The sequence below is a fragment of the Eublepharis macularius genome, chromosome 9 (assembly GCF_028583425.1).
Source record: "Eublepharis macularius isolate TG4126 chromosome 9, MPM_Emac_v1.0, whole genome shotgun sequence".
Lineage (NCBI taxonomy): Eukaryota > Metazoa > Chordata > Lepidosauria > Squamata > Eublepharidae > Eublepharis > Eublepharis macularius.
This window is the reverse complement of record NC_072798.1, coordinates 33046426-33073362: the sequence shown is the minus strand read 5'-3', so window position 1 is coordinate 33073362 and position 26937 is coordinate 33046426. Positions and strand designations below refer to the sequence as shown.

The window sequence follows — 26937 nt, the reverse complement described above, 5'->3', positions numbered from 1 at the left end:
GCACTTTTAATAGACACCCTGTTCTACCAGAACGTAATATATACTGTGGTATAGACTAGTGAGAAAGGGGATCTGGAAAATACACCATTTCTAGCAATCATTGTGCCCCTTTTGTTTTCAGATAATATGATAGCAACAGAATCCAAAAAGCATGGGATGCTAATTTACTTACTCCTTCAGGGGCCAGTATATACTCTATCAAATTTATATAGGTAAAATAATGTGTTTGTAAATCCGCATCTCTTAATCTGAACCTAACATTCAGGATTCATTCAGCTAAATACCAAGGAATATATCAGCAATGCCAGTGAGTGTGTGCTCCCTTTCTAGTATATTCTCATATAACACAGAACACATGCATATAACAACTCTACAGCAATGTAGTGGTTTACTGAGATCTGTAGCAAACATTTTTAGCAATTACCAATTATTATAAAATTAGCCGTTAAGGAAAATTATACCCTGGGCTTTCACAGCGACACTTCTTCCTCATACCTAACCACTGCTGAATTTTTAGACAGAAACTTTCCTTGGTATAAGTTGAATATCCCTTGAAAGTGTAACTACATAGTAGACAGTTTACTGTATATGTACTGCATATGTACTGCACCTTTAAATGTGTGTGATTTAGAAGATATTTTTAAAAGTTTTGAACCCTGAGCTATTCTTTCATTAATAAACAAACCTAAGTTTGTTTTTGCTCTTGAATGCACAATACAACAAAACTTATATTCTTCATGATGATTTTTGACGTAGCTGACTTGGCTGTTATTTTACATAGGAACACTCTCACATTTCAAAAGACACCTTCTCCTTTTTGGATAGAAACATTTATGTCCTGGGCTTTTTGATACGGCCTGTGCTATCCCCTGTGAGGGTGAGAACATTTTTGGAGTTAATACACATTTCTGTCAACTTTTTTTTGTTCTTTCCCTACCCTACTACTAGGACAATAGGAACAGTTTTTTAAAAAGGTAGTTCAGATGTTCCTGCCCACCCCCGGCCCCTGTTAATTTGAGCATTGTTAGCAAGTTCTTAATTGGTTTTGAAGAGTAGAGAACAGCACTTAATTATTCAAGGGATCCAGAGACAAGGTCAGATTCTAGGAGAGCAGAGCACACGTGACAATATTAAGATCCAGGTTTGTGGCCCTGTTTAATACCTCATATTGTTTTGTGCTCCACTTTTAGAACTCCATAATATCAAATCCTCAGTTGGAATAGATCAATACAGCTTCACTGACTGACACCAGTAAAGGAACTGCTTTCCCCCCATTCTTTCTATTTCAGACAGTATCCGTCGTGCGAGCTGATTCCCAAGACGTTACATGTAATCCTTAGCTGTTTTCCCTCTTTGAAAGAAGGACTTGAGAGTCTTGCTCTCTAATACTTGTGGTTTCTAATTCACTGATTTTTGTACTTTGTTTCTCATGACCTTTTCCCTTCAAGTGAAATGTTTTTTTCTAATATCTCCTATGAGGGTAGGTAACATTTCCAACTTAATGGCATTCTCTTTCCTTCAATCTTAGTGAAATGCCTGGTTCCCCCTTAATGACACAGTGCTCAATTCTTACCTGTTGGCCAGTTGACATTTTTCCCTTGAGTTAGCATAGAGGGACACTCAGCAGTAGGCAAACTGTAGTTTATGTGTTTTGTTCCTAGCCTGTTCTCTTCACTATGATTCCCTGAAGTCTTCTAGCTGGATATATATGAGTATGTCGATGTGGTTTTAGTTTTAGTTTCTTGATCTTTTGGGATTAAATGCCGATATAGTCACGTTTGTGAGCTTTTGCTTCTGCACTGCTTTTTTGCATCTTTGTCCAAAGTGCAGAATATCTGGTCAAGCCATTCTAATTGTATACAGCAGCTACTAGAATCAACTATAGCTGCAAAACAAGAAATGAAAACTAGCTTAGATCTTAGATATGTTGCACTGATTTCTGTTACAGACAGGAGTTTCTGTATATATGCAAAATCAAAAAAGAGTCCAGTAGCACCTTTAAGACTAACCAATTTTATTGTAGCATTCCAATTCCAATGTCTAGACCAATTGGATGGTCTAGCTGTTTGGCTGCTACAAACTAACAGGGCTAACTCCTTTGAAGCCAACTGATACACACACCAAAAGGAGATGTTTACATATACTAGCAAAGGAATGTTTTGATTGCTCCCTCCCCCTCCCCCCCTAATTGCCGCCTCTCTTCTCTCTCCTGCTCTTCTGTATTTGGCCAGTATCTGCATCAGGCATCTGACGAAGAGAACTTGATTCTCGAAAGCTTATGCTACAATAAAATTGGTTAGTCTTAAAGGTGCTACTGGACTCTTTTTGATTTTGCTACCACAGACTAACACGGCTAACTCCTCTGCATGTATATATGCAGAGGTCCTAAGGCTGAACCAATGCCATTCATTCTGTTCTTTGGGTTTTCTAGAGTTTTGCTGCATTGTTCCAATGCTGTCTTCTTCCAGTGATAAGCTACATTTGTGTGGTGCAGAAGATATGCATATTGGGACACATATTGTTAATTCCTCTATGACTGTTGTCGCCTCTGTGAAACACAACTGAACTTACAAAGGAAAGATTCATATGGTACCAAAAAAGCACAGGAGCTGATTCTGTGCACTGCTCCAGTAACATGTTTTGGAAGCAATCACATGGATCTGAATGACTACCTCTGTTATCTGATCCATATGGTTGCTTCTCATTGGTTTTCTGGAGTAATGTGAGATTAAGTCATAGACAAAGATCCCTGTTCCTCTTCAATAAATACACAAGCTCACCCACAGTGTACAGATGTGGTACTGCCAAGTTAGTGATTTTTAAACAAATCTTTTTTTTCTGTCATAGACAAAAATGTCCTCATCACAATAAATGTGCTAAGATGGTTCAGAAACTTTGGTATAAATCTTAAGATACCCAAAGTAGGAGTGAATTAGTAGCCTTTGAAGGAGCAAATTAGATGTTATGAGCCGGGTTTTCAAACCATTGCTGAATTAAAATGGAACTTTAAAATGTATCCCAGTAGATTGTATGATTGTACCTACCTATTATGAAATGATGTAGGTTGTAAAGTTTGTAAAGAGGGAGTGCTTATAAGTCAAGTTTGACGCATTCACAAGTGTTCTTTTCCTCTCTTTTTCTTTCTGCCAGACGGAACCCTCTTCACTTCCACCTCATTGCAGATGCAATTGCGAAACAGATCCTGGCAACTCTCTTCCAGACGTGGATGGTCCCGGCAGTTCGGATAGATTTCTATGATGCAGATGAACTGAAGGTAAAGAAAACTTGGAGTCCTAATCCCTTTTCCTCTGTGAATGTCTGGATTTTAAGGATCAGTAATTGGAGGCTTTGTGGCCAATATGACCCCTGAAAAGTGCCACTCATTCTGGTTTCAAAGTTTGAGTGTCAGCCATATCCATATCCTCATAGTCTTTCTTCTGGTCTTGGGAAATCATTCACACTAATGAAAAAGCAGTTGCAGTCTGCATGATAACTATACTCCCTGCTTTTTTCCCCAGTTGCATCACCCAAGCTTTTTCATTGACCCTTGCATGTGCCTGAGAAAATACTCCATTATTGTATGAGTATAATTCATCAGAAATCCTTGAAGTTGTTATTTGATCTGCTCTTTTTTTCAACTTCCATAGTATTTTATGTGTCCTAGGAAGGTTGTTTGTCTTTACAGCCTCTAGTCAAACAATCCTATGATTACCTTTACAATCATTCACTTCCATAAGTGTTATGTTGGAAGGACTTGTGTCAATAAGTCATATGCTATTTGGCTGGATCATTTTTGAGATTTTCTGTTGATATGATATCTTATGCGCGAGGAGACATGGGTATTAGGTCTGACTTCTGAAGTGTATTAAATTCTTTGCCACTTGATAATTGGAATTATAAGCATCGTAGAACTCTTAATGCTAGCTGAGTCCATATTTGGGGGCATTCATAATGGTGAATTCAAGAGTTCGGCTTCCTGTGCCCTTGAAAAGTTGAAACAGCTGCTCCATTAAAGTATGGGCCTGGTTCATAATGGACTATTTGCTGCTCATTTTTTCTCACCTTTCTCCAGAACTTATCAGGGTGGAGGAGAGAGAAATTTTAGCAGTAGAAGATAACTGTTCATATCAGGGAATCTGTAAAATGGGGTTTCCAATCCTGCTTTGTTCACTGGATTAAATTGTCAGGTATTGGGAACTTCTAGGCAGCTCCGGGTATTCTGTGCAAATGTTCAAGTCTTAATGATGAGGTCTTTTGTCACTTCCGTATGCATTCTCCACCAGCCCACCCTACTACCATAGTTTCAAAAGGTTAGTTTCTTGGAAATGAGGGGAACTTTTAGCAAGCTCCAGTATTATAAACATATGGAGAACTTTCTCAAGAAACAATTGTTCTGAAAGTTCTTCGAGAAAAGTCAGAAAAACAAAGCTAATTATAAAGTGAGCTGAAGGTGTGGTAAGCTCTCCTGTCATGCATTGTAGGAGATACTTCATGTAACAACATGTCTGGATGAATGTGCAGGAGGCATGATTAGCTCCTACTGAAATTTGGTGCTATGTATTGAAATAGTCCCCCCCCCCCTTGGAGATCTGTCCATTTGCATTTGGGGAACACAAAAAGCACTATATCCAACAATTCAACCACCTCACTCAGCATTTATTTAACATATGTGCTGTATATTAAAAAATAAGAATTGCAAACCTTACACCCTGATTTTCCTGGAAAGTATTTCAAATATGTTTGCTTTGAGTTTAAGCATTAAATTAAATTGTGGCAACTTACCAATAGGTTGAAGTACAGAGTGAATGTCATCCAAGGAAGCTGATGAAAATATTTAAAAACCTGGCATCTGGAGGTTGTGGTGGTAATTTGTATGGCATATCAAATCAGTGCCATGCTAAACTTGATTAAAATCCTGTAAAAATGTAGAAACAAAATTTAGCAAATTGCTGTACTAATTAAGGAAATTCCAAACCTCTCCACACTCTAAGAGGAAGAGAAAACAGAATATAATTAGAAGAAATGGCAAAGGGGAAAGATTACCTGTCAGAAAAATAATGTCACTTAATGGAAATGACTTTAGTATTGTTCGCATGTTAAGAAGCAGTCAAATATTAGCATAGGTACATTATGAAACCTGCATTTTGAAGAAGATTGAGAATTCATGCATAGGCTGGTGCATTGTCATTTATAACATGGAATATGTACGCAAAGGTGTTTTAATTAAGACTGCAAGTCTTTTTCTTGAGAGTCTGATGGCATTGTTTGCTATCAGCTAAGAAAAAGGAGAATGTTTTCTTGGTTTAAGCAGTTCCCTCTCATTTTGACCTGTTATGATTCCTCTAATTAGCTGAGTGTTTGGCTTACAAAATATATAAGAGGCACACAACATACATTTTAAAATATTTAAATGCTGACCAAACCATTACTGGCAGACAGTGTGTGACACACAGAACAAGAATTATGGAGCTGCTGAGGCAGTATCTGTTAGTAGAGATGGGCATGAACAGGAAAAAAAAACCCGAACATGGTGTTCGTTGTTCGTTGCCATTCACAAACAGGGACTCACGAACACTTACGAGCATGACCTGTTCACGAACATGTTCATGGTTGGCTGTTCGTAGGGGCCAGCAGGCTCTCCTCCAGCAATCATCCAAGTTTGGTCAAGATCCCTACTGCACCACTCCCACAAACCTGACCTGTGCAGGCACCAGTAAAGGTACCAATAATAAATAATAGCTTGGCCCCAGAGCCTGGCAGCAGCCCTGGAACTTGAAGGGGTAGATCCCTACCGCACCACTCCCAGAAACCTTACCTGAGCAGGCAGCAGAAAAGGCACCAAGAGTAAATAATAGCTTGCCCCCAGAGCCTGGTAGCAGCCCTGGAACCTGAAGGGGTAGATCCATATCCCACCACACACAAAGAAAATTCAAGCTCCAATGCACTCTTCCTGTCTCTCTATCAAAATGCCAACAGTAGCTGTCTCTCTCCCTCTCCACTGTCTGCAAAGAGTAGCCAGAGCTGGGAGCCCCCCTCCCCCCTGGTCTTTGCTTCCTTGTAACAAATTTGGAGCTCCACACTTGAAAGGAAGATCTACCTATCAAGCTAAACTGGGTTTAGATTGGGGTTTCCAGGGCAACAGCAAGAGTTCAGACAGAGTTCAGACAATCCCTGCCTAAGTTGCCAAGGGAATTGATTGCAGGTGCCAGACTGTCTGGCTTGACAAACAGCAACAAAGGAGGTTTGCAACGACCACTTGTTCGTTTAGAATGGGGCCTCACGAACAGCTTGTTCGTGAACAGCAGATTGGGCTGTTAGTGGCTTTTTTTTGTTCGTATTGCTGTTCGTGCCCATCTCTACCTGTTAGTTTGGACAAAATAGCATTTAAAATGCTTTTAGTTACTACAGAGTTTTTAAATCACAAACATCAGTAAGGACTGAGTGTGACTGAGGAAGATTAGGAATGAAGAATGATGTTTCTGATCCAGGGCAAGATTTATAACCAGCCATTGGTCTGCCCTAAGACAGAGGAACCAAGTGAGGGCAGACATTTATGGTCTGTTCATACATTCAAAATGATCTTTTGCATGGAACACCTGTTATCCCTTCAATGTGTCTTCTTATAGGGGATGCAATGTTTGGTCCAGAAAATCCAGTGATAGAGGTGCAGCTACCCTGAAGATGATTCTATGATAACAGTGATTGAAAAATATGCAACTGTGATTGAAGAAATACAGAGATGCTACAGCTGTGTTGATAGAAGGATTCAAGAGACTAACTTTGCCGTGTGACCTCAGTGATAGCTGCATCCTCTACTGGAACATTTTTCGGTGTCTGAACTAGTCCTAAATTAGAGCCCCTTATTATACTAGATTGCAAGTTGTTCAGAGCCTTCAGAAGGCACAAATAATCCAAGTCCCCACTGGAATACATATTAGTTAAGCACTTTATACCTCTAGCAGTATTAGAACCATTGTGCCCTTTGAAGATAGCATCTTGAATAAGCACTGCCATTACAACAGATCCACTGGACCAAACTGAAAAGAGAAACTCAGGATCTCTAGCATTATTATTCAGGCTTGCAAACTGAAGCTATGTGTTTGGCACTGCGCTAATTATGTTTTAAAGAAAATGAATTAAAACAGGTGGATTTACTTTTGAATATTTACACTTCAGTCAGCGGCAGAAGTATTGTATAGACAGGTATACCACTAGGTGTTTGAATCCTTGAAAAGCATGGGATATTGCTCTCTACTTCTTCATGCTGAATTCATTGGAACATGAGTGAAAGTGAAGCTTGTATGTATTGGGAAACAGTATTTTCTAAAAGTCATGTCTTCCTCTGTGTGTGTGTACTCAATGAACTAGATACACACACGCACATACACATGTACACACACTGCATGATCTGGAGTCAATGTACAACAATTAACTATTTTAATAATCCAGTCCAAGGGGAGATTTAGGTGGGTAGTCGTGATGGTCTGCAGTAGAACAGCAGGATTTGAGTCCAGTGGCACCTTAGAGACTAACAAAGTTTTCAGAGTGTATGCTTTCGAGAGTCTGAAGAAGGGAGCTCTGACTCTCAAAAGCTTACATTCTGAAAATTTTGTTGGTCTCTAAGGTGCCACTAGACTTCAATCCTGCAGTTCAAGAGGAAAGGTAGTAATTGAACTTAAATGAGTTGTATCTTTTAATTTAAAAAATCAATTTATTTTATCTTCGGTTATTTTGGGATTTGCTATCCACCGAGCTTTATTTTTCCTTTGTATTGTTATGGAGCACTGATTCACAGCCTGGTTTCATCCTAGCATTAGAAACTAGGTGCTTTAAAAAAAAACACCACCCAAACCTGTAAAACTTTGGATTGTAATACTGAATGATTCCCATTGGCCTTAACTGATCTGTCTTCCCCTCCTGAAGTACACCATAAGGCCAGGCTATACTCCCTGCAAACACTCACAGTGCAAATGATGAGATTTCCAGGCAGTTATCTGGATGGATGACTGGGCAAGGGATAAACAGAGTTCCAAGAAGACAAGTCAAGTTCTGTCCACAGCCTTCAGATATCCCAGCTGGCATGTACTTTTAAGTAGATTCAATAACAAAGACTGGAAGTACTGACATGGAGATCAGGGAGTGAGGGGCTAATGGAGGACGTTATACCACAGAGTGCTTCCTAGCAACAGTCTTCTTTAATAAAGCTGCAGTTCAGTTAGTGGTTGTGGCCCTGTCTGTTATAAACAAAGGCGCTGATGCTGCATTATCTGAATGAAGTTGTGCAGGAGTTGGAAGGCTGAAAAGTAGGATACGATGACAAGCTCCTGTTGCCAGAAAACTTTGATCCATCCTTTGTTGCGCAATCTTTATGTTGCATTGCCTAGGCCTGTGGAAAATAGGTAAGCGCAAGAAGGGATCTCCCCTGCTCTGAAGTCTCACTTGCCTTTTCCTTTCATATCCTTTAAGATCTGATCTCAGGCTCAAGCCAGATCATTATAACAATGTTAAAAAAGAGGGGAAAAGAAGGCACTGATCTGTCTAGAAGAGCAGTATATAAGCACTATTATTATTATTATTCGAATTATCCGAAACACAATCAACAATAAGCAGAGGTCACATGTTATTATTGATTGGCCTTGCTAAGCTAATACAGGTTTCTGCTGGAGATTATTGTTGTTATTGTTATTGTTATTGTTATTGTTATTGTTATTGTTAAATCTTTGGAAGTAGATGTGCATTTCCTTGGCTATTTTAATGTCTAGTGTCATTTTTATTCTGGAAACCATGTTTCACGTTATTCAGCTTTTCTATGTTTGGTTGGGTTCAGGGTGGTGGTGGTTTAGTTTGTTCCAGTATTTTCGGGCTTCCAGGGGCTGAATGCTAATGCTGAAAATTGTCAATGGAATTAATGTTAACTCCCCCCTCACCAATTCAAGTGATGTGGAGAATTTACTCCTAGCCCCTGCCTCCCTCTCCCCCGAAGTGGATTTGGGTATAGTTAATGGCAAGCAATGCCTCCTTTTCTCACTTAGAAGATTTAATATTAATAATGAATTTTTTTCTTACCCTCTTAATTTCATGTAAATTGGTAGTTTGAAAGGAAAAGCAGGAAAAGTACTTCCACACGGGATGTTGTATAAGTAAATAGCAGTTATGCAGACCAGAGGGTCATGAAGTGACGTCTTGTTCAAATGAAAACAAAGATTAGGTTTATCTCATGCTCTGACACTTGGAAGGATCATGTGTAAGGGCAGGGTTGTCTTTTCTGTTTATTCTGGTTCCTGAGCTGCTGTTTAAGGAACGTGTTGTTACTGTTATTTCTGGAAGTGCAAGGAGAGAGCTTCCCTCTGACATCTTGCAATGTGACTTTGTTTCAAGGGCTCAAGGAAGGAATGTGACACCAGCAGAGTGTGAGTTCTGATTCTCTGCATGTCCTGTTACCTTGAGAAAAGAAAAGCTGATCTGCAGCACTTCATTGTAGTTTTTCATCAGACTGCAGCATTGTTCTACACTTGTCTATCATGTCTGACCTCTAAAAATCAGTTACATTGGCCTACTAAACTACCACAGTCCAGCTGTTTTACAGATTACAGTACTTTAATGGGGGGATCTTTTTCTTTTAATCATTGCTCCATTTGGTAGCTGCTGTGGGTTCTGTCTGGCCCCTGGTGCCAGGGGCTAGATACACACCAGGTTATCCCACCCAGGGGATAATTGCACCCTCAGGGATGCAATTCCCTTCACCCAGACCAGTTCCCAATAATTTACCCCGTCCAGCTCAATCTCTCATACTTCTTTCTAGCTGGAGTCCTCCTCTGGGTCATTTAGATCCTACATCGTTTGTCTTTGCATCGTTTCTGCAGGATTAAGCTGCTTGGTAGCTAAAACTGCTGAGATATGGGGTAAGTGCTGCTTACTTCATTCTGGGCTGAGATTGCTGCCTTCTAGATCCCTGGTGAACTTCGTTCACCCCAAACTGTAGAAACCCTTAGCTTAACTGGCTGCTCTTCATCCCAGCTTCCTGATGATACCAGCCAACTGCTCCCTCTCTCACCTCCTCCAGCTGGATCTCCTGGGCACTCCCAGTTCCTGCTTCCTTGTTCTTACTCTTGAGGAGGCCCCCAGGAGACTTTTATACCAGAGGAGGCTTTTAACTAGTACTGCTCGTCCTTCCTCCAGTTTGCTCTTCAATTATTCTTGCAAACCCACACATTGCTCTTCCCTCTGCTCTGCAACTGTGCTGCTGCCTTTCTTAGTACTGCCCCCTTCCTCTCCCTTTCTGCCCAGGGGTTACAGTGCCCAGAGATGTAACAGACGTGCTCCATCTCTTCTCCCCAGCATTAAGGTACCCAGGGATGTGACAAGTTCATGCAGCTCATTCCAGCTAATAGCTCTGGCTAGGTGATACATGATTAGGCTTCTTAGTGCCCTGCGTACTCTGATGTTTTTCTTTGAGATGACTTAGGATGGAGTAACTAGGCTGCAGTTAGTTACAAAATGGAAGACAGTATGAAAGGACTAAAGAAGACTAGGCTGATGGTTGTTACCTTTGACACTGTGATTTTCACATCAGAGCTAGATGTGACGTAGATCACAAGGTTACCACTGGAAATGACTATCCTGTGTCCAGTTTCCCTTTCCTGTTACATTTAGAGTGCAATGCTAAGCACTCCAGTCTAATAGGCTTAGACTGGAGTAACTCTACTTAGGATTGCACTGTTAATAAGGGTGGTACATGATGTGATGTCATCCTGTTATGTTCTTCACTAAATGTTGTTGGCAGTTGTTTGGAGGTCAAAGAAATGCATGTTGCAGTGATGATCTTTGCTGAACTTTACAAAGGGGAAAATAGGAACTGGACACAGGATTTCTGCTTTTAGCAGCAGCCTTATGATCCATGTCACATTTAGTTCCAGCATTTCTCAATGACTTGTCTGAGTGGAAGTTTTCTGGGAAACAGCTGTTACATGCACTGTAGTAACTGGACTGTCTTCCAGGAAAGCTGTCATCTCACAAGCAAGGTTTGTCCAGTTAGTGTTGTGATACTGTATTGTGTTGATAGATTGGGTAGACTTTTGATCCTCTGTTAATTAGTAGTGCATTTATGCTGGTTAAAGAACAGATTGCCATATAAATTGGAGTAATGGATTTGATCCAGTGGAAAATATTTTGTCAGCAGAGATTCAGCATGGAATGCAACCCACTTTGTATGGCAAAATTACACTGGAAATAATCTGTATCTGTTTATCTGTACATCGAACAGGTTATGACATGCCTATTCAAAAAATTGTATTTTTAAATGTAGGCTAGCGTCTTTCTTGAAACTGTTGTCAGTGCAAAAAAGGTCAAGGAGGCTTTCCATAAAACAATATTTTTTTCTCTGAAGTATATATTTATATGGGTTATAAAAACAAGCTCTTGTAAACCCTATCAGTTCCAAGCTTGTTTCTCAGGATGACTTGTGTATGTCTCCTTACGTACAAGAAATTCTAAATCTAGACAAGTTCTACAGTTATCCTTGGTACCTGGTTTCCTTGACAACTGTTCATATAAATAGTCAAGACTTGTTATGGGGTAATATCAATATAATCACAGCCTCTGAATCATCCAGGAAGGGATTGAGGGGAGGAATATGATTCAAGGTTACAGTTATGGGTCTTAAAATTAAAACAAGCACTTCTACTAATGTTTGCTAGGCAACATAGAAGGAATAAGTGAAGGCCGTTCATTGTCAGATGTGACACTCCAAAAGTCAGAATAGCTTTTATCCTAGAAAAATACAATTATGCCAATAACCCTCTTTCCCCCATTGACTGTCCTCGCAAGAAGTATCCTTTCCAGTAGTGCTCTCCCTCTCCCTCCCTCCCTCCCTCCCTCCCTCCCTCTCTTTTGTGGAGTGTTTTTAGAACTTGTAAAAATGTATATATTTAATATCTTTTAGCTGGGTCTGGATTATAAGACCTTATGTCCATAAGAGAAGAAAAATGGCATATGCAATGTTGTAAAAATATAATAAAATACTTATGACCAGATGCTACTACAGTCCTATTCTGTCCTGTCGAAGAAGCAAGCATGGTTCAGACTGAATGTTGCAAAACATGCTTTGTTTTCTGATGCTGTTACATCGCTGATCCAAGTGTTGATTTAAAAAAGAAAACCACTATACAAATTAACCTTGATTTAGGTTATGACCCTATGTGAAAATGAAGAGGGTTTTTTGTAGCTGAAATGGGACCAGAGGTTAAACTTTCCATGTACACGTTTTAAAAGTGCTGTGGTAAGGAAAGTCAATGTTCCCCTTGTGTGTTAATTGCATAAGTAAAAGTTCAACATTCTCTGTCAATATAAGCATTTATATTTTATTGTGATCTTTCTTCTATTTCAAGAAGTATACTTCAGTTCTTAGGTGATTCCTACCTTAGCAGAATAAATTGATAGTCTGTATAAACCAAACAGTTCTTCCTTCCAATTTAGCACTAGTGTGATAATCACAGCCTTTTACTAAAATGCAAGTTAACTTCTGCAGTGTATACCATTTAAAAACAGTTACAGTTTTAATTTTCTGAGTATAATGGAAGCAAAACTGCTACAATTGAGTCTAGAAATCACTAGTGGTCACTCCACCAGTGATGGTGGAGTCTAGCTTTTTATAGCAAGATAATGGATTTTTTTTTCAGAATTCAAAGACTTTCCATTTCTCAGTTATCTGCCAAATTATTTGTGGGATCCAGGACATCATTAATTTTATACTTGTGACTCCCCCCCCCCCACACACACACACACTTCCCTCAAAAAACTACAACTCGGGGACATCCAATAAAGTTGATAAGACTATTCAGGACACATAAAAAGACTTCTTCACACAACATGCCATCTATTTCTGGAACTCACTGTTGCAGGCTGTAGTAGTGGCTGCTAACTTAGATTGGTTTAAAAGAACATGAAACAAATTCACAGAAAATATGCCCATTAATGGCTACTGCCCTACTCGAAACAGAATGCTGGACTAGGTGGGACCATTGATCTGATCTATAAAGCCTTTTAAAAGCTTGTAAAGAAGCTCTGTTATTGAATCTACATAAATGAGAGAACAAAAATGAGGATGGGATAAATAGGTGAAGATTATGTGTTCATTAATGTGCTTAGATATCAGTAGGGAAAAGGGGGATGTGCCAGAGGTTTGATGACACTATTGTTTTCTGAAAGGTGAAATTCCAAATATACTCTGAAGATCTTCAGCAAAACATGTCTCCTTCACGCAGTGCCTTATGGATCCCTGCCTTTGATCTCCGGCACTCTACTTGTCTAAAGTCTTTTTATGATTTACATCAAGTGATATTATGAAATGTTGTTCTAATGAAACATTTTTGGCTCTGGGGAACTGGAAAAAAAACGGGATCTGTGTGAGACATATGCATCATAGCCTATCTACAGCTGGTTATAGAAAGAACAGGTGGGCCACCATAAAGAAGCACTGTGGCTCACAGAAAGATGCACAGATGTCTTCCAGAGTAACAGTTTTGTGATTCTAAATACTAGAGATTAGTTCTATAGAGTTCTTGGAAAGAGGAAGAGGAATAGAAATCAGTTAAAGTTATCTTGGCAGAGGAAAAGAATTCTACTTCCTGCCCTATACTCCCTAGCAGGTTGAAACACTTTAAATGTCATATTTGCTTGAGTACTTTTACTCCGCCTGAAATTGAAGAGCAAGGCAGTCCAATGGCTTCGCTTACTGAATCTGCATCTCCTGTTCCCAAGACAGGCATCCTTGCAAGAGAAACCTGACAGGAACATGATTAGCATGTACAGTTAACTCTAGCATTCTTCTCTGTTTGTCAGTAGCGCTTCTCGCAGTAATTGTGTTTCTGCTTGTTCTTTCAAATCTAGTTTGCATTTCTTTTATTTCATATTTGTTTTATGTATAGCCTAGTTTCTGTAAACGCAGTGATACTGGAACTGAGGTGAAGAAACCGCATGGGATCAAGTTTAAAATGGGCAAGTTATTGAGGATGGATGGATGGATGGTGTTGTTTAGGATTGGGTTTGGATCTTTTCAACATGCTCAGCTTCTTAGCACTTGGAAATAGTAGGACAGAGCCCAAGAAGCTAAAATTGAATCTTTTATACTCCTAGGGCTTTTTCTCTGCTGGAACGCAGTGGAACGCTGTTCCGGCACCTCTCAATGCCGGGACCTGGAGAAGGTGGCGGCAGTGGGCCGGTGCCCATGCAGCCTCTCCACTGGGCCTGCCAAGCAACCTCTCTGACCTGGCGCCAGTAGCTGGAGGAGTCAGTGGCGGTGGGCGGGCACCTGCACAGCCTCTCTGCTGGGCCCGCTGAGCAGCCTCTTTGACCTGGCACCGGGAGCTGGAGGAGGCGGTGGTGATGGGTGAGCAGGCGCCCATGTGGCCTCTCCACTGGGCCCATCAAGCAAGCTCTCCGTTCTGGCACCGGGAGCTGGAGGAGGCAGCGGTGGTGGGTGGGCGGCCGAGTGTCCTCTCTGCTGTGGATCCAGGATCCAGAGGAGGAGGCGGCTGTGGGCACGCAGCTGAATACGGGTGGAGAGTCGGCTACATGGTGCACCCTGGCCTTGGCTGGCTCACATGCTTTAGGGTTGCCAGCTCCAGGTAGGGAAATTCCTGAAGATTTGGGGGCTGGCACCTGGAGAGGGTGGAGCTTGAAGGTGTCTGCCTCTAGCTCCTGAAACTCAAGCTGTATTCCACCACCACCCTCATGTCTGCCCCACATAATTACCCTGGTATAAATGTTGAGGAAGTTAGGTTTTTGTTTCTGAACACTTTCAGCACTGTATCTAACTTCTACTTGTTTTCAAATTTCTGCAACCCATTGTTTATTCAATGCCCCGTTCTGTTGATTGTATTGACTTACACTGTGAAATGTGTCTTAAGTCTCAGTGAGAAAGGGTGACTATAAATAGGGCAAACAAAATAAAATAAATAGCAACCCTGCAAGGTTTTTAAGGCAAGAGATGTGCATAGGTGGTTTACCATTGCCAGCCTCTGCAAAACAACCCTGGAGGTATCACCTACTTAGTTTCTGAGATCTAAGATCAGTCTAGCCTGGGTTGTCCTGGTCTGGGCTCAAGTGGTATACTGCCCCTGTACGTGGAGTATCCAGTTAATTCTTATGCTAAAATAGCTGTGAACAGACTTTTCATCCACCCATTTCTCTAATCATTTTTAAAGTCCCTAATACCCTCTAGCAGTTGCCACAACATGTGGCAGTGAATTCCATATATTACAGATGCAGTCTTTAATATCCAGAGGAGTTAGCCGTGTTAGTCTGTAGTTGCAAACATAAAAAGTCCAGTAATGCCTTTAAAACTAACCAATTTTATTGAAGCATAAGCTTTTGATAACCACATGCATAGCTGGGTGTCATCAACATATTGATGGCACTCAATACCTCAGACAATCTAATTCAAAAGTCTTTTAATCAAATAGATTCAGGTTTTGGAAAAGGCATGCTCAAAACTTGCAAGTTGCAGCTCATAAAGTAGATTTCTGGCTAACATCACTGCACCACTTAGAGGGAACATTGCCCCAGGTAAGGGGCAGGGAGGCGAGCTGGCCCGAATTGCGGGAGCATTCCCAGGGGGTGGCCATTCCCTGCACGTTGATGTCACTTCCCAGAAGTGACATCATCACATAGTCCTGGGAGCAGTACCAGGGTGCCACCTCCTTCCAGGAGTTCTCCGGGTGCTGGCAACCCACACTACACCACTGAGTTCCACCACCTCTTTTTTCAGAAAAAAAGCCCTGTATAGTCCTCTGTACTAATGCACACTGAACCATAATCATACTTCTCTTTCAACTTGAATCTTTGTTTTTTCTTTACTGATGCTGTTTACTCAGTTGAGACATGCACACGCCAAATATTACTACTACTTCTACTACTACTACTACTACTACTACTACTACTACTACTACTACTACTACATTTGATTTATATACCACCTTTCAGGACAACTTAATGCTCACTCAGAGCGGTTTACAAAGTATGTCATTATTATCCCAACAGCAGCAAACATCCTGTGAGGTGGGTGGGGCTGAGAGAGCTCCAGAGAACTGTGAGTAGCCCAAGGTCACCCAGCTGGCTTCAAGTGGAGGAGTGGGGAATCAAACCTGGCTCTCCAGATTAGAGTCCCGCGCTCTTAACCACTACATCAAAGCACAGGAAACATTATGAGAGGAGAAAGTATTAGTTCTCCAATAAGTCATCCATAGCTAGGATGGACAGCAGCTGTCTAGCCATGCCTGTAAGTGAACTTCTTCATGGGCAGGGAATCAGCCATCTCTAAGCTTTTAATATACAGTAAGAGCCATCTCCCAGACAGCTGGTGATCCTGTTCCCCCAGAATGCTGGTAGTAATGCCACCATAAGAACTTTTTCCTCCCATGTGAATTTACCCATTCACTCTGGCCATCGTTGGAGGCCCTGGTTCAGGTGCCCCACCATCAAGGGGCTAGATAGGTGGCAACCCAAGACAGGGCCTTCTCAGCCAAGACTCCAAACCTTTGGAACTCCCTCCCTGAGGAAATTTGTCTGTCTCCCTCTATTGCTGTCTTCCAGCAGCAGGTGAAGACTTTTTTTGCTTTGTCTGGCATACCTCCAATAACTGTTATTGGCCTCCTTCTTGGGGGTTTTGTGTGTGCGTGTCTATGTGTGAGTTGTGTATGTGTTACTGGATTGTTTTTTACAGTTTTAAATATTGTTTTAAATTTAAATTGTTTTAAACTGTTGTTTTAAATTGTATTTAGTGTTTTCATGTCTGCTGCCTTAGGTACTCTATTTGGGGCAGAAAGACAACATACAAATATTTTAAATAAATAAATAAAAATGTGTGTGACACACATACACACCGTTTTACTTTGCGTTTCTTCATTGTTGTTTGTTCATTTCTTATATTTCTAACTAGAATTGAAGACAACTTACATAGAGGACCCAGGTTGTCTTCCATTGGGGCACTGGCACAGACCAGCCTGAGAAGTGGCTGCATAATATTTAACAATTGTTATTGAAAACCACCTTAAGCTTTAGATGATCTTGGTCTAGACATTCTAAAATTATTTTTTTTTTTTAAATCCAGCATCGTTCTAGTTAAATTATTCAGTTGCTTGCAAAGAGATACAAAATTACCATGTTTCATTATTTTCCACTCTCCTTTAATTCCTACCAATGCTGAATTTTCTGAAGGTACTGGTTACTCTATTACATAAAAGCCCAGGAGTCCCAAATATTCTGTAACCTGGCCATTGTTTCTTAGGATGATAAAGTGACAGCATTATTTATTGAGCTTGCCACTAGATGCTCTTCCTGCTTGCACCACAATCCCCAAGCAAGCTTACCCTTCCAAAATGGCAAATAGGCAGCAGGGTTGGTTGACTTGATAAGCCTTTTTAGACATCATCCTTAAGGACTGGATATTTTTCAGCATGCTTTGGAGCATTTGTGGCTTACAAGAGGCTCAGGATTTAAGGTATTGTTCCAATACCTTAAAACCCAATTCATTGTAATCGTTTCTGTGATAACCAGTACTTGTAAAGTCAGGGGATGCTTTCACTTGACTTGCCAGGTGATCCTTTGAGAAGAAACGGGGGGTGGGGGAGATGGTGAATAATTTAATTCCTAATTGTGCCATTAAAGAGGAATTGAAATTGGCAAAGCTTTGTAGTTCACTGCTGCCTGGCTTAGGTAGCATAGATAAATTTGGCAATGGGAACATGCTTCAAGGGTGGCAGTTGGCCTAGAGATCTCTGATAATAAGTTCAAGGTGATTCTCTAAAGATGCATCTGGTTGCAAGACAGTGATTGACATACCCAAAAGAATGATCAGGAAAGACTCTCAGCCATGCATTGACACACTGCCGTGGGTAATAGCCTGAGAGGAAAGGAATTAGTATCTGTTTGAAGGTGACTCCTCTTCTCAAGACAGGCATCCTCCCTGCAAACATTTCTGCTTGTACATGAATCCTCCACACCAGGTGGCATCGTCATGCAATGTTGTCTTTCCATTAAATAGATTGGAGATGTAATAGCCAAAATTTATGAGTAATAAAACACTCCAAAGTATAAAACAAAAATATTCATATACTATTTAGAAGTAGTAGGTTACAAACATAAATGATCTTAAAGTACCAATAAAAAAGAAAAGCATTTCAATCAGAAAGTAAAGATATAGAATTAGCAGTGCAATCTTAAATAGAACAACATCCTTCAAAGTCAATGGACGTCTTAGGTTGGTGCAGTAGCTGTATGTAATTTATAAGAACAATTCATAAAGCATATACAGTTATAGTGAAATCAACAGAAAGCCAGTCAATGAACCCATTTTGCCTATGAACTTATTCATGGATTGTCTTTTCATAATATATCATACCTCTTATGATGGTCTACAGTTTGTACAGTAGAAGGCATTGAGCTCTCATTATCTGCTAGTACCTTTGGATGGGAATCTGTTGGATGTGCACTGCTAAATGAAAATGACCAGGGGAGTTCTTTACTCAGAACACAAACTTACAGCAATCAGTTTGAATCCTTTTAACCATGTCATATGCCTAGTTTACTCATGGACCAGAATGAGGTAGTAGACTGCAGCTCTTCAGATGTCAGGTGAGGGATCTCATTTTTCTTATGGTCCTCCCTTTGTTCAAAACTTCCTGCTAACAAGGAATCAGTGTTACTGGTGAAGGGTATGGCTAGAAACTTCCTTCTTGTTATGATTATTTTCTGTTTGCAAGTTGTTTCTTAAATAGCAGAAGGTTCAAGGTGGCAACCCCAATGTGCCAGTGATGGAAGACTATGTTTGCTGTGCACAGAAGCGCCAATCAGGATGAACCTACTTGGCATGAACATGAGCTAAGGGTTTTGGCTGGACAAAGTCTATGCCAGGAACATATCTGCAGAGTCACTCTCTTCTCTTACAACAAGTTCTGTCCTTCACTGTCTCACAAAATAGTTAGTTAGCATGAGAAATGGAAACTGAAGCAGAGTGCAGCTGCATACATCATGATGCTGCCAAAAATCACAATAAAGTACAGCCTATTTGGTTTTCTCTGTTGAATATTGTAAGGATTACCCACTATCATCTGGAATAGTTATCCTTCTGAAGTGATCAAATGGGCCTTATTTGGGTTGGATGTAGATTCTTTATGACCTAACTGTACATCCCTTGTAAAATCTAATATTCAACTTAGGGGAAGTCAGCTGTCTTATAGAAAAGTACTGCCATATCCATCATCTAGAATTCAGCACTCCCAGTCGTGTACAGAGCATGCTCAGGCTGGGGGGCCAGCCCCCCCCCCCCCATCGGAGAAGAGGCTGGCATTCTCTTCCCAAATATCATGGCCTTCTCGAGAGGCAGAGCCAGGCCTTATATAAGGTGGCTCCACCTCTTGGAGCCTTGCAGTCAGCAATGCAATATTAGCTGGTTGCTGGTTGCCAGGGCCAGATAGGATTTTTTTCACTTTTTCCTAAATTGGCTCTTGGAAAGTGGTATCTTTCACCTACCTTGAATTGTGTTGTGGTAATTTGCGAAGGTGGAGCTGAAATAGTGATCACTGGCAGGTTAGATTGGGTAGATAGAGTGGGTTGGAGAGCAACCGGTAGCACCTCCCCATTGGTGGGGAAATAAGGTCTGTCAGGGATCAGCTGGCATGCTTCACGGCTGCCAGCTGAGAGGACAGACTTCCTGTGGGACTCGCTGTCAAGTCCTGTTCACAGGCTCCACGGCTTGGTGTTCTAGGAGCTTTAAGGGAGGAACCACTCGCCTGGGGCAGTGGGTGACTCGCCCAGACAGATCAAGGAGGAGGTCCGGGGTGACTCCTTGGACCTGACCTGTACCGCTAGTGATGCCCTTGCCATAACTATGGTTATAGTTATGTTGTGTTAATTAATAAAGTGGCCCTTTAGTACCCAAGCCTTGTGTCTGTCTCTTCATTCCGGATTTGGGGGGGCGGGGGCAAATCATTGTTCTTGTTTTTTGAAAAATCAGCTGGCAATCAAACTACAATTTAAATAATGTTCCAGCTCAAAAGCTGTAAATGGCTCTTACATTACCAAAAAGACCATATAATTGCTTGGTTTTAGGTACTGGGCATTAATAGGTTATTTTAAGCTGGTTGACTTTAAAAAACATTTCAAGTAAGGTTTGGGCAGAAACATTTACAGTGCTGTACTAGGAAGACTTTCCTGGAAGTAAGCCCCATTTAATAAACAATAGGATTCTGAGTAGACCTACTTTAGATTGTTCTCCAAATTACCAAAACATTAGGTGTCCTGAAACTAAAGCACTTAATTTCTTTCAGCTTTTGCCAAATATGTTTTCAGGATTGCATGTTAGGGAACAACTCAAATTGTTGGTTGTTGTGGGTTTTCCGGGCTGTATTGCCGTGGTCTTGGCATTGTAGTTCCTGACGTTTCGCCAGCAGCTGTGGCTGGCATCTTCAGAGGTGTAGCACCAAAAGACAGAGATCTGTCTTTTGGTGCTACATCTCTGTCTTTTAGTGCTACACCTCTGAAGATGCCAGCCACAGCTGCTGGCGAAACGTCAGGAACTACAATGCCAAGACCACGGCAATACAGCCCGGAAAACCCACAACAACCATCGTTCTCCGGCCGTGAAAGCCTTCGACAATACAACTCAAATTGTATTCCCATTTCTGTATATGAGATTATGACAGAATTTATCCTCTAATTTTCTAAAATCTTAAGCAAAAAATTGTGAGCAGTGCCATTTATCTATCATAGCCAATATCGTTAGGAGCCATTAAATAGATGCTTACTCTTTTGTGCAAGTTTTGTCATACATGTGACTTTCTGTTGCTGCAGTGTGCAGGGACGACTGGTTGTGCATGGTGAAAACAGGTGGAAACTGGATAGAGATCTTTGCAGATAATGTGGACCCCGGGTCATTTTTCACTTTCATTTTGAAAAGTTCAATTTTTTCTCATTTTGGACATTTTTAAACATGTGTGATGATACCTTTCTCCCATAAGCTGTAAAGCAGAGGTCAGCTGGGACACCTCTGCTGGTAATGGGCGGTGTGGTCATGGTGCATTGATATTCTGTGTGTGGAGATAAAATGGGGGAGGAGATGAAAGGGGGGATCTTGTTAGGGTATAAAGTAAAATGTCGAGCCAGGGCCTTTCCTCATACTTAGGTCTAAATAAACTTTGGACGTCAGTGATACTTTTAATGAAGGAAAGGGATGGAGAGGTAGAGAAAAAAATGGGTTCATTCCAGATTGAAATGAATCCATGCAACAAATCTGTTTGCTCTGAATGTCTGCTTATCAAACACTGCAATTCAGAAAGACTAGGGTCATGTGTCAAAAATCTTATAGATTGAAAGGTGCAACCTAATAATGCACTGGGCCATAGTAATGAAAACTAATTGTTTCTATGAGTACAATCTGCTCTTAAAATTGTTATTATTGTTGTTTGTTTATAGTCCGCCTTTCTCGCTGAGATCTAAGGAAGATTACATACTGCAAGTGAATACAATATAATCAATAGCGAGGACATTCACAGAGCAAAAATACAATATGAACAACAGTTAGGACATTCAGTGAAAACAGATGCAACAGAGTATGTTAGCCACAAATTTGAAAAATAGCATAAAGCTGAACACATAAATGAAATGTTTCTGAATTAAATCTATATCAGCAAACAGTACCCGGTAACTTAGTCTATACTCCCTGTTATTTACCAAGGTATCTCTTTTGAGTTATTTTTTATGACGCAGACCTTTTTTAAAAAATTCAGTTCTAAAAGAGTTGCCCTGCCTGCTTTTCATGTAGGAATCTGTGTCTGGAAAATTTAATTCTCAACATGACCAAAACTGTAGATATTTAAATACAGAGACTAGAGCCATGAATGTACATGACCGATCTTTCTTTCTTTCTTTCTTTCTTTCTTTCTTTCTTTCTTTCTTTCTTTCTTTCTTTCTTTCTTTCTTTCTTTCTTTCTTTCTTTCTTTCTTTCTCTTTCTTTCTTTTTCTTTCTTTCTTTCTTTCTTTTTCTTTCTTTCTTTCTTTCTTTCTTTCTTTCTTTCTTTCTTTCTTTCTTTCTTTCCTTCCTTCCTTCCCTTCCTTCCCTTCCTTCCCTCCCTCCCTCCCTCCCCGCAAGCAGGCCCAGAGCAGATTACAGATAAAAAACATTTCATATACTTACATCATAAAAACAGTTTAAAATCAACAACTATCATAACAGTACAATATAAAAGCTAATACATAAAACAGTAGCAACCAGTTTGCCAATTGGAGCAATCAGTTTGTCAGTTGGGAAGCTAGATGATGGACAGTTCTAATAGGGAGAGCTCTCCGATCTTCTCTTCTCTATCCAGCCAGTGGAGGCCTAGCCTAGCTCCAGCCATATGCCTGGCGGAACATTTCTGTCTTACAGGCCCGGCAGAAAGATAGTAGATCCTGCTAGGCCCTGGTCTCACTAGACAGAGAGTTACACCAAGTTGGAGCCAGGACTGAAAAAGCCCTGGCTCTGGTTGAGGCAGGCGGGCCTCCCTGGGGCCAGGGACCACCTGCAGTTGTTTATCTCCTGATCGAAGCGTTCTCTGGGGCACTTATGGGGAGAGGTGGTCCTGTACATATGCTGATCCCAGTCCGCATAGGGCTTTATAGGTTTTCCAGAAACTTAAATCTGATTCGGTACTCCACTGGCAGCCAATGCAGCTGGCACAGTATATGTGTTTTGAATATTCCAATTGGCACTCCCACAATGACACACACTGCTGCATCTTGAACCAGCTGCAATCTCTGGAGCAGACTCAAGGGAAGCCCTGTGTAGAGTGTGTTACAGTAATCTCCAAACCTGAAAAGGTCCCAGGTTTGCAGAAAAATCTGAAATCTTTAAAAAAAAATACATGGGAGGAGTTTTTAAAAAAACAAAAGTATAGAAGCAGCACCTGTTAAGAAATGAATGCGGAGGTTTTCCCAGGGAGAGGCTGCCAGGAGGAGGGAAGGAAGGAAAGCTGAAGAGGGGTGGTAATAAATGTTGGTTGGCTAGTGGGTGGGAAGAAGCGAAGAAAGAAGGAAAGGAGTAGAGGCTTCCTTTCAGGGAAGAGAAATAGGAAATAGCAGGGCTGGATCTAGGGGAGCAGGGGGGTTACTTGCCCCTGGCACCGACAAAGAGGGGCCACCGGGTGCAGCTGCCAGCCAGGAGTGTGTGCTGTGGAGCTGGTGGTGGCAGCGCTGGTGACTGAGCAGGATGGCTGACAGCTGTGCCTGGCCCGCAGTCGCTGTGCCCAGCCGGAAGCACACGCTGGCGGTGGTAGCATGGGGCAACTTAGCCGGAGGGCTGGGAGGCTGCCCGCATGCCGCTCCAGCTGCCTGCCATGGCACGGGGGCGGCATCCCCTGTGTGATGATGTCACTTTTAGGAAGTGATGTCATCACGCAGTCCAGGTGCACACGCGTGGTCATGGGGCACCAACACCCCTGGAGCTGCCCCTGAGTGCCGGCAATCCTTGCTACGTCACTGGGAAATAGTTGGGGAGGGGAAATAAGTATTGACTTCAAATATATTGAAAGAAAAAAAACATTCTGTGTCCTTATGTCTCAGATAGCTACCCTTTGGCCTTCTTAGATTCACCCTCTAATCACAGTGAAAGGGAGGAGAAAAGCCTGCTGTAGTTCTTACCTATCAGCTTTCTAGTTTTGTAAACCAGTTGAATACATAAGAAACACTTGTGGCTGAATCTCTTAAACATAGAGCTTAGGAATCCTCTTCTACCATCTTTTAGTTCTGTATGTATCCCTCAAATAAACAGACCTTTTAACCCAAATTCAAATATTACTGCTGCAGCTTAGTTGCTATTGAAAAACATGACAGAGGTGCTAACATGGGGATTTACAGTGAAATACAGATCATCCAGAGGCAAACAGAGTTATAAACATAGCGAAGTGATCTTGGCAATAGTAAGTGCAGTGTGAAGCTGATTTGGAATTTAATTTAAAAATAGAAGGGATCATGCGTTTGGATCTTTCTTGGGCTCAGGTTGTTGCAATTATCATTATCCATTCATTCATTTATATGGATGGAGAGAGAGAGAGGAGTTTTCTTGCTCATGGGGACCCAAAATGCCTTACAACTTCATACTTCACCTCCTCCTTTTTATTCTCACAGTCACAACAAATACTCTGTGAGTTCAGTTAGGGTGAGATAAAATGATGGGCCCAAGGTCACCCTTCAAGTTTCCATTGCTGAGTAGGGATTCGATTCTGGATCTTCCGGATCCTAGTCCAACACTCTGTCCACTACACCAGAATGACTTTCAGTTTGATTGTCTCTGATTGTGGTCCTTTTGTCTGTGTGGCTCTGGTGAATATTTCAGAAATTTTAGGGAAGCACATGGTATGTTCCCTTTTGAAGTAAAAAGTTTGCCGTCAGCCTTTCTTTTGATTGTTCTGCATTGTACATGGGTGGCTTCTGTAGGTTCATATATTCTCATACTGAGCAGTGCCTGTTTTAAGTTCAAGGGCCAACATGTTGGAAAAACTGTTTTTCATCTAATAAAACTTGTCTCTTTCCTCCTCCCTTCCTTCTCTCTTCCCTTTCCCCTGTCCCTTCTATTAGTCCGAAGTGTCCTGGATACCCAACAAACATTATTCTGGGATTTATGGGCTGATGAAGCTGGTTCTGACAAAGACTCTTCCTGCCAACCTTGAACGAGTCATTGTACTCGACACAGACATTACCTTTGCTACAGATATTGCTGAGCTATGGGCTGTCTTTCACAAGTTCAAAGGTATCGTAATGCCTTTCTTTCTTTTTTCCCGTTCTTTTTGTTAACCATTCAGGGCATTTACAGTTCTTTTATGGTTTGGGATGACTATTCTCTGCTGCTGCTTTCTTCTCACAGAACAGTCTACTGCCTACTCAGTTACTGCCAAGAGTAAATTAGGAGAGCATTGGGGGGAGGGGTCTTTTGTATTTATAATATTATGTTATGAAGTGGTGAGAAACAAGTTTGAAGATAAGTGTGAATGTTCCCCATGGGGCAGGTGTTGCTAAGAGGCCAGTGGCTCATTAGGGTGAAAAGAGAGAATTTGTCTCCGATCTAGTTACTGACCTCAAGAGATCAGCAAGCAGGAACTGGAACGCAATACGACGTTTCAAGGTTTTAGCCAAGGAATGGCCTCGTTGAAGCAGTTTGTGTCTATTTATGCTCTGCTCCTGCATGGCAGAGACCAGTAGAAGCTGAGGGTTTTTTATATCAAATTAAGCATTTTGTGTGTGCAATGTACTAAGTTCACTGAATAGATGGTTAGATGGCTACAGATATTAGGCGGACATAAGGTTAAAAGGGCTCTTTTATATTTCAGATTGAGTTTTGCAAAGGAAAATCAATTCAGACTTCTACAGAGTAGAAAAGACTAGGACAGGAGTCCCCATTGTGGTACTTGTGGGCTCTATGGCCCCTGCCAGCACCTTTCCTGGCACCGATTATTTGTTTTTAGAAAGTGGGTATGGGCATGTGGGGCATTTGGCTGGTAGGGCTTCTGATTAGCCATTGGGTATCTGAGTGACACTGCAGTATTTAAAAAGTTGCTTCAGCAAGAGCTGCTGGCACAGTACAAGGAACTTCAAGACAAGTTCATTTTAAAAGGCATTGTTAAACAGAGCATCTACCTGAAATGCTGAAGATTTACTATTAGAGTTATGCGTTCCTGACATTTTGTAGCTGGCTTCTCCTCCTGTAGCAGAAATGCTGTGGTTGCACCCACCAACCTGTGTCAGAATTCCAAAGGTGCCCACAGAATCTGTTTGAGCTGATCTAAGCTAGAAATGGATACAGTCAATCACTACTTGAGTTAATAAGCAAAAAAAGACATACACGTAATGGATATGCATGTTCAAGATAGCTTCCTGTCCTTGTTCAAGTTTGCTGCCTATTGAGAAGCGGTTCTACATTTTAACCACGGCAGAGATGCTTTTCAAGAAGCTGGGTAATGTGGAGTTACCAAAAATTGTATTAAAACTGTGCAACCAGTCTCTCTGTTATTGTCTCTCTTTTTTGTAGGAACCAGGCTGTTCCCTTTACCCCATTTTCCTCTCAGTCTTTTACTTTTCAACATTAACAGTTGTTTGCCTCAATTCAGTACATTTTCTTTTCTTGCAGTGGTTGGCACTCTCAATACATTTGATTCTGTAATAGAGGCATGACTTTTCTTTGTCCCCCAGGGCATCATCTTACAGAACTGATCTGTAGTGATTATTTTAGGTTTCTTCCTCAGCTTCTCCAATAAGAGGTCTCAAAGCAACTTTAAAAGGACCTCCTTTCGACAATGTGCTATGGTGCTTGAAACAGTACTTAGCACAAGGTTAGTAAGACTGTCATTATAAGACAGTTCCTCCTCTGTAGGGGCCTAGCTCCATATTCTCCTCCATCCTTGAATGTAATTTTGAATTCATTGACTTCCTTACTAGAACTATTCAGGCACTCAATTGTGGGCTAGAATAGTCTGGTATAAAACTTGTCATGTCTGATATTGTTTGAGCAAATAAAAGAATTTTCTCAGCAGGTATTGTAGGAAGTGATTGAGCTGTCTTCTGGGATGCAAAGAAACACTGGCTCACCCTGTTCAAATTTACAGGAAAGACCCTAATAATTCTGTCAGTTCAGGCTCTCATGAGGTACTTGCCAATCATTCTAAATAAACTAACCATTAATTATGATTTTAGTTGAAGCAATTTATATTATATTCCTTAGTGTCAATCATGGAGCTCGTCATTGAATATAAAATTAGCCTGAACAGTCACCAGTCCTCCAAAGTGTCAGGTTTTCTTATTGTTAAAGTACTTCAAAAGAAAGGTAGTGGTAACAGCATATTTAATATACATAAAATAAAAATAGAAAAGTACAATACTTAGGGCTTAGAACCCTTCCTGTGAGATATTACCTT

General features: G+C 41.1%; 1 protein-coding gene across 1 annotated transcript in view; it reads left to right on the top strand.

Moving 5' to 3' along the window:
* LARGE1 (LARGE xylosyl- and glucuronyltransferase 1) overlaps nucleotides 1-26937 on the top strand; it is a 395274-nt gene that overhangs the window by 191510 nt on the left and 176827 nt on the right. The window contains exons 5-6 of the mRNA XM_054989142.1: nucleotides 3151-3274; nucleotides 24608-24779. Coding sequence (XP_054845117.1) covers nucleotides 3151-3274; nucleotides 24608-24779 — 296 coding nt within the window. The remainder of the gene's footprint in view (nucleotides 1-3150; nucleotides 3275-24607; nucleotides 24780-26937) is intronic.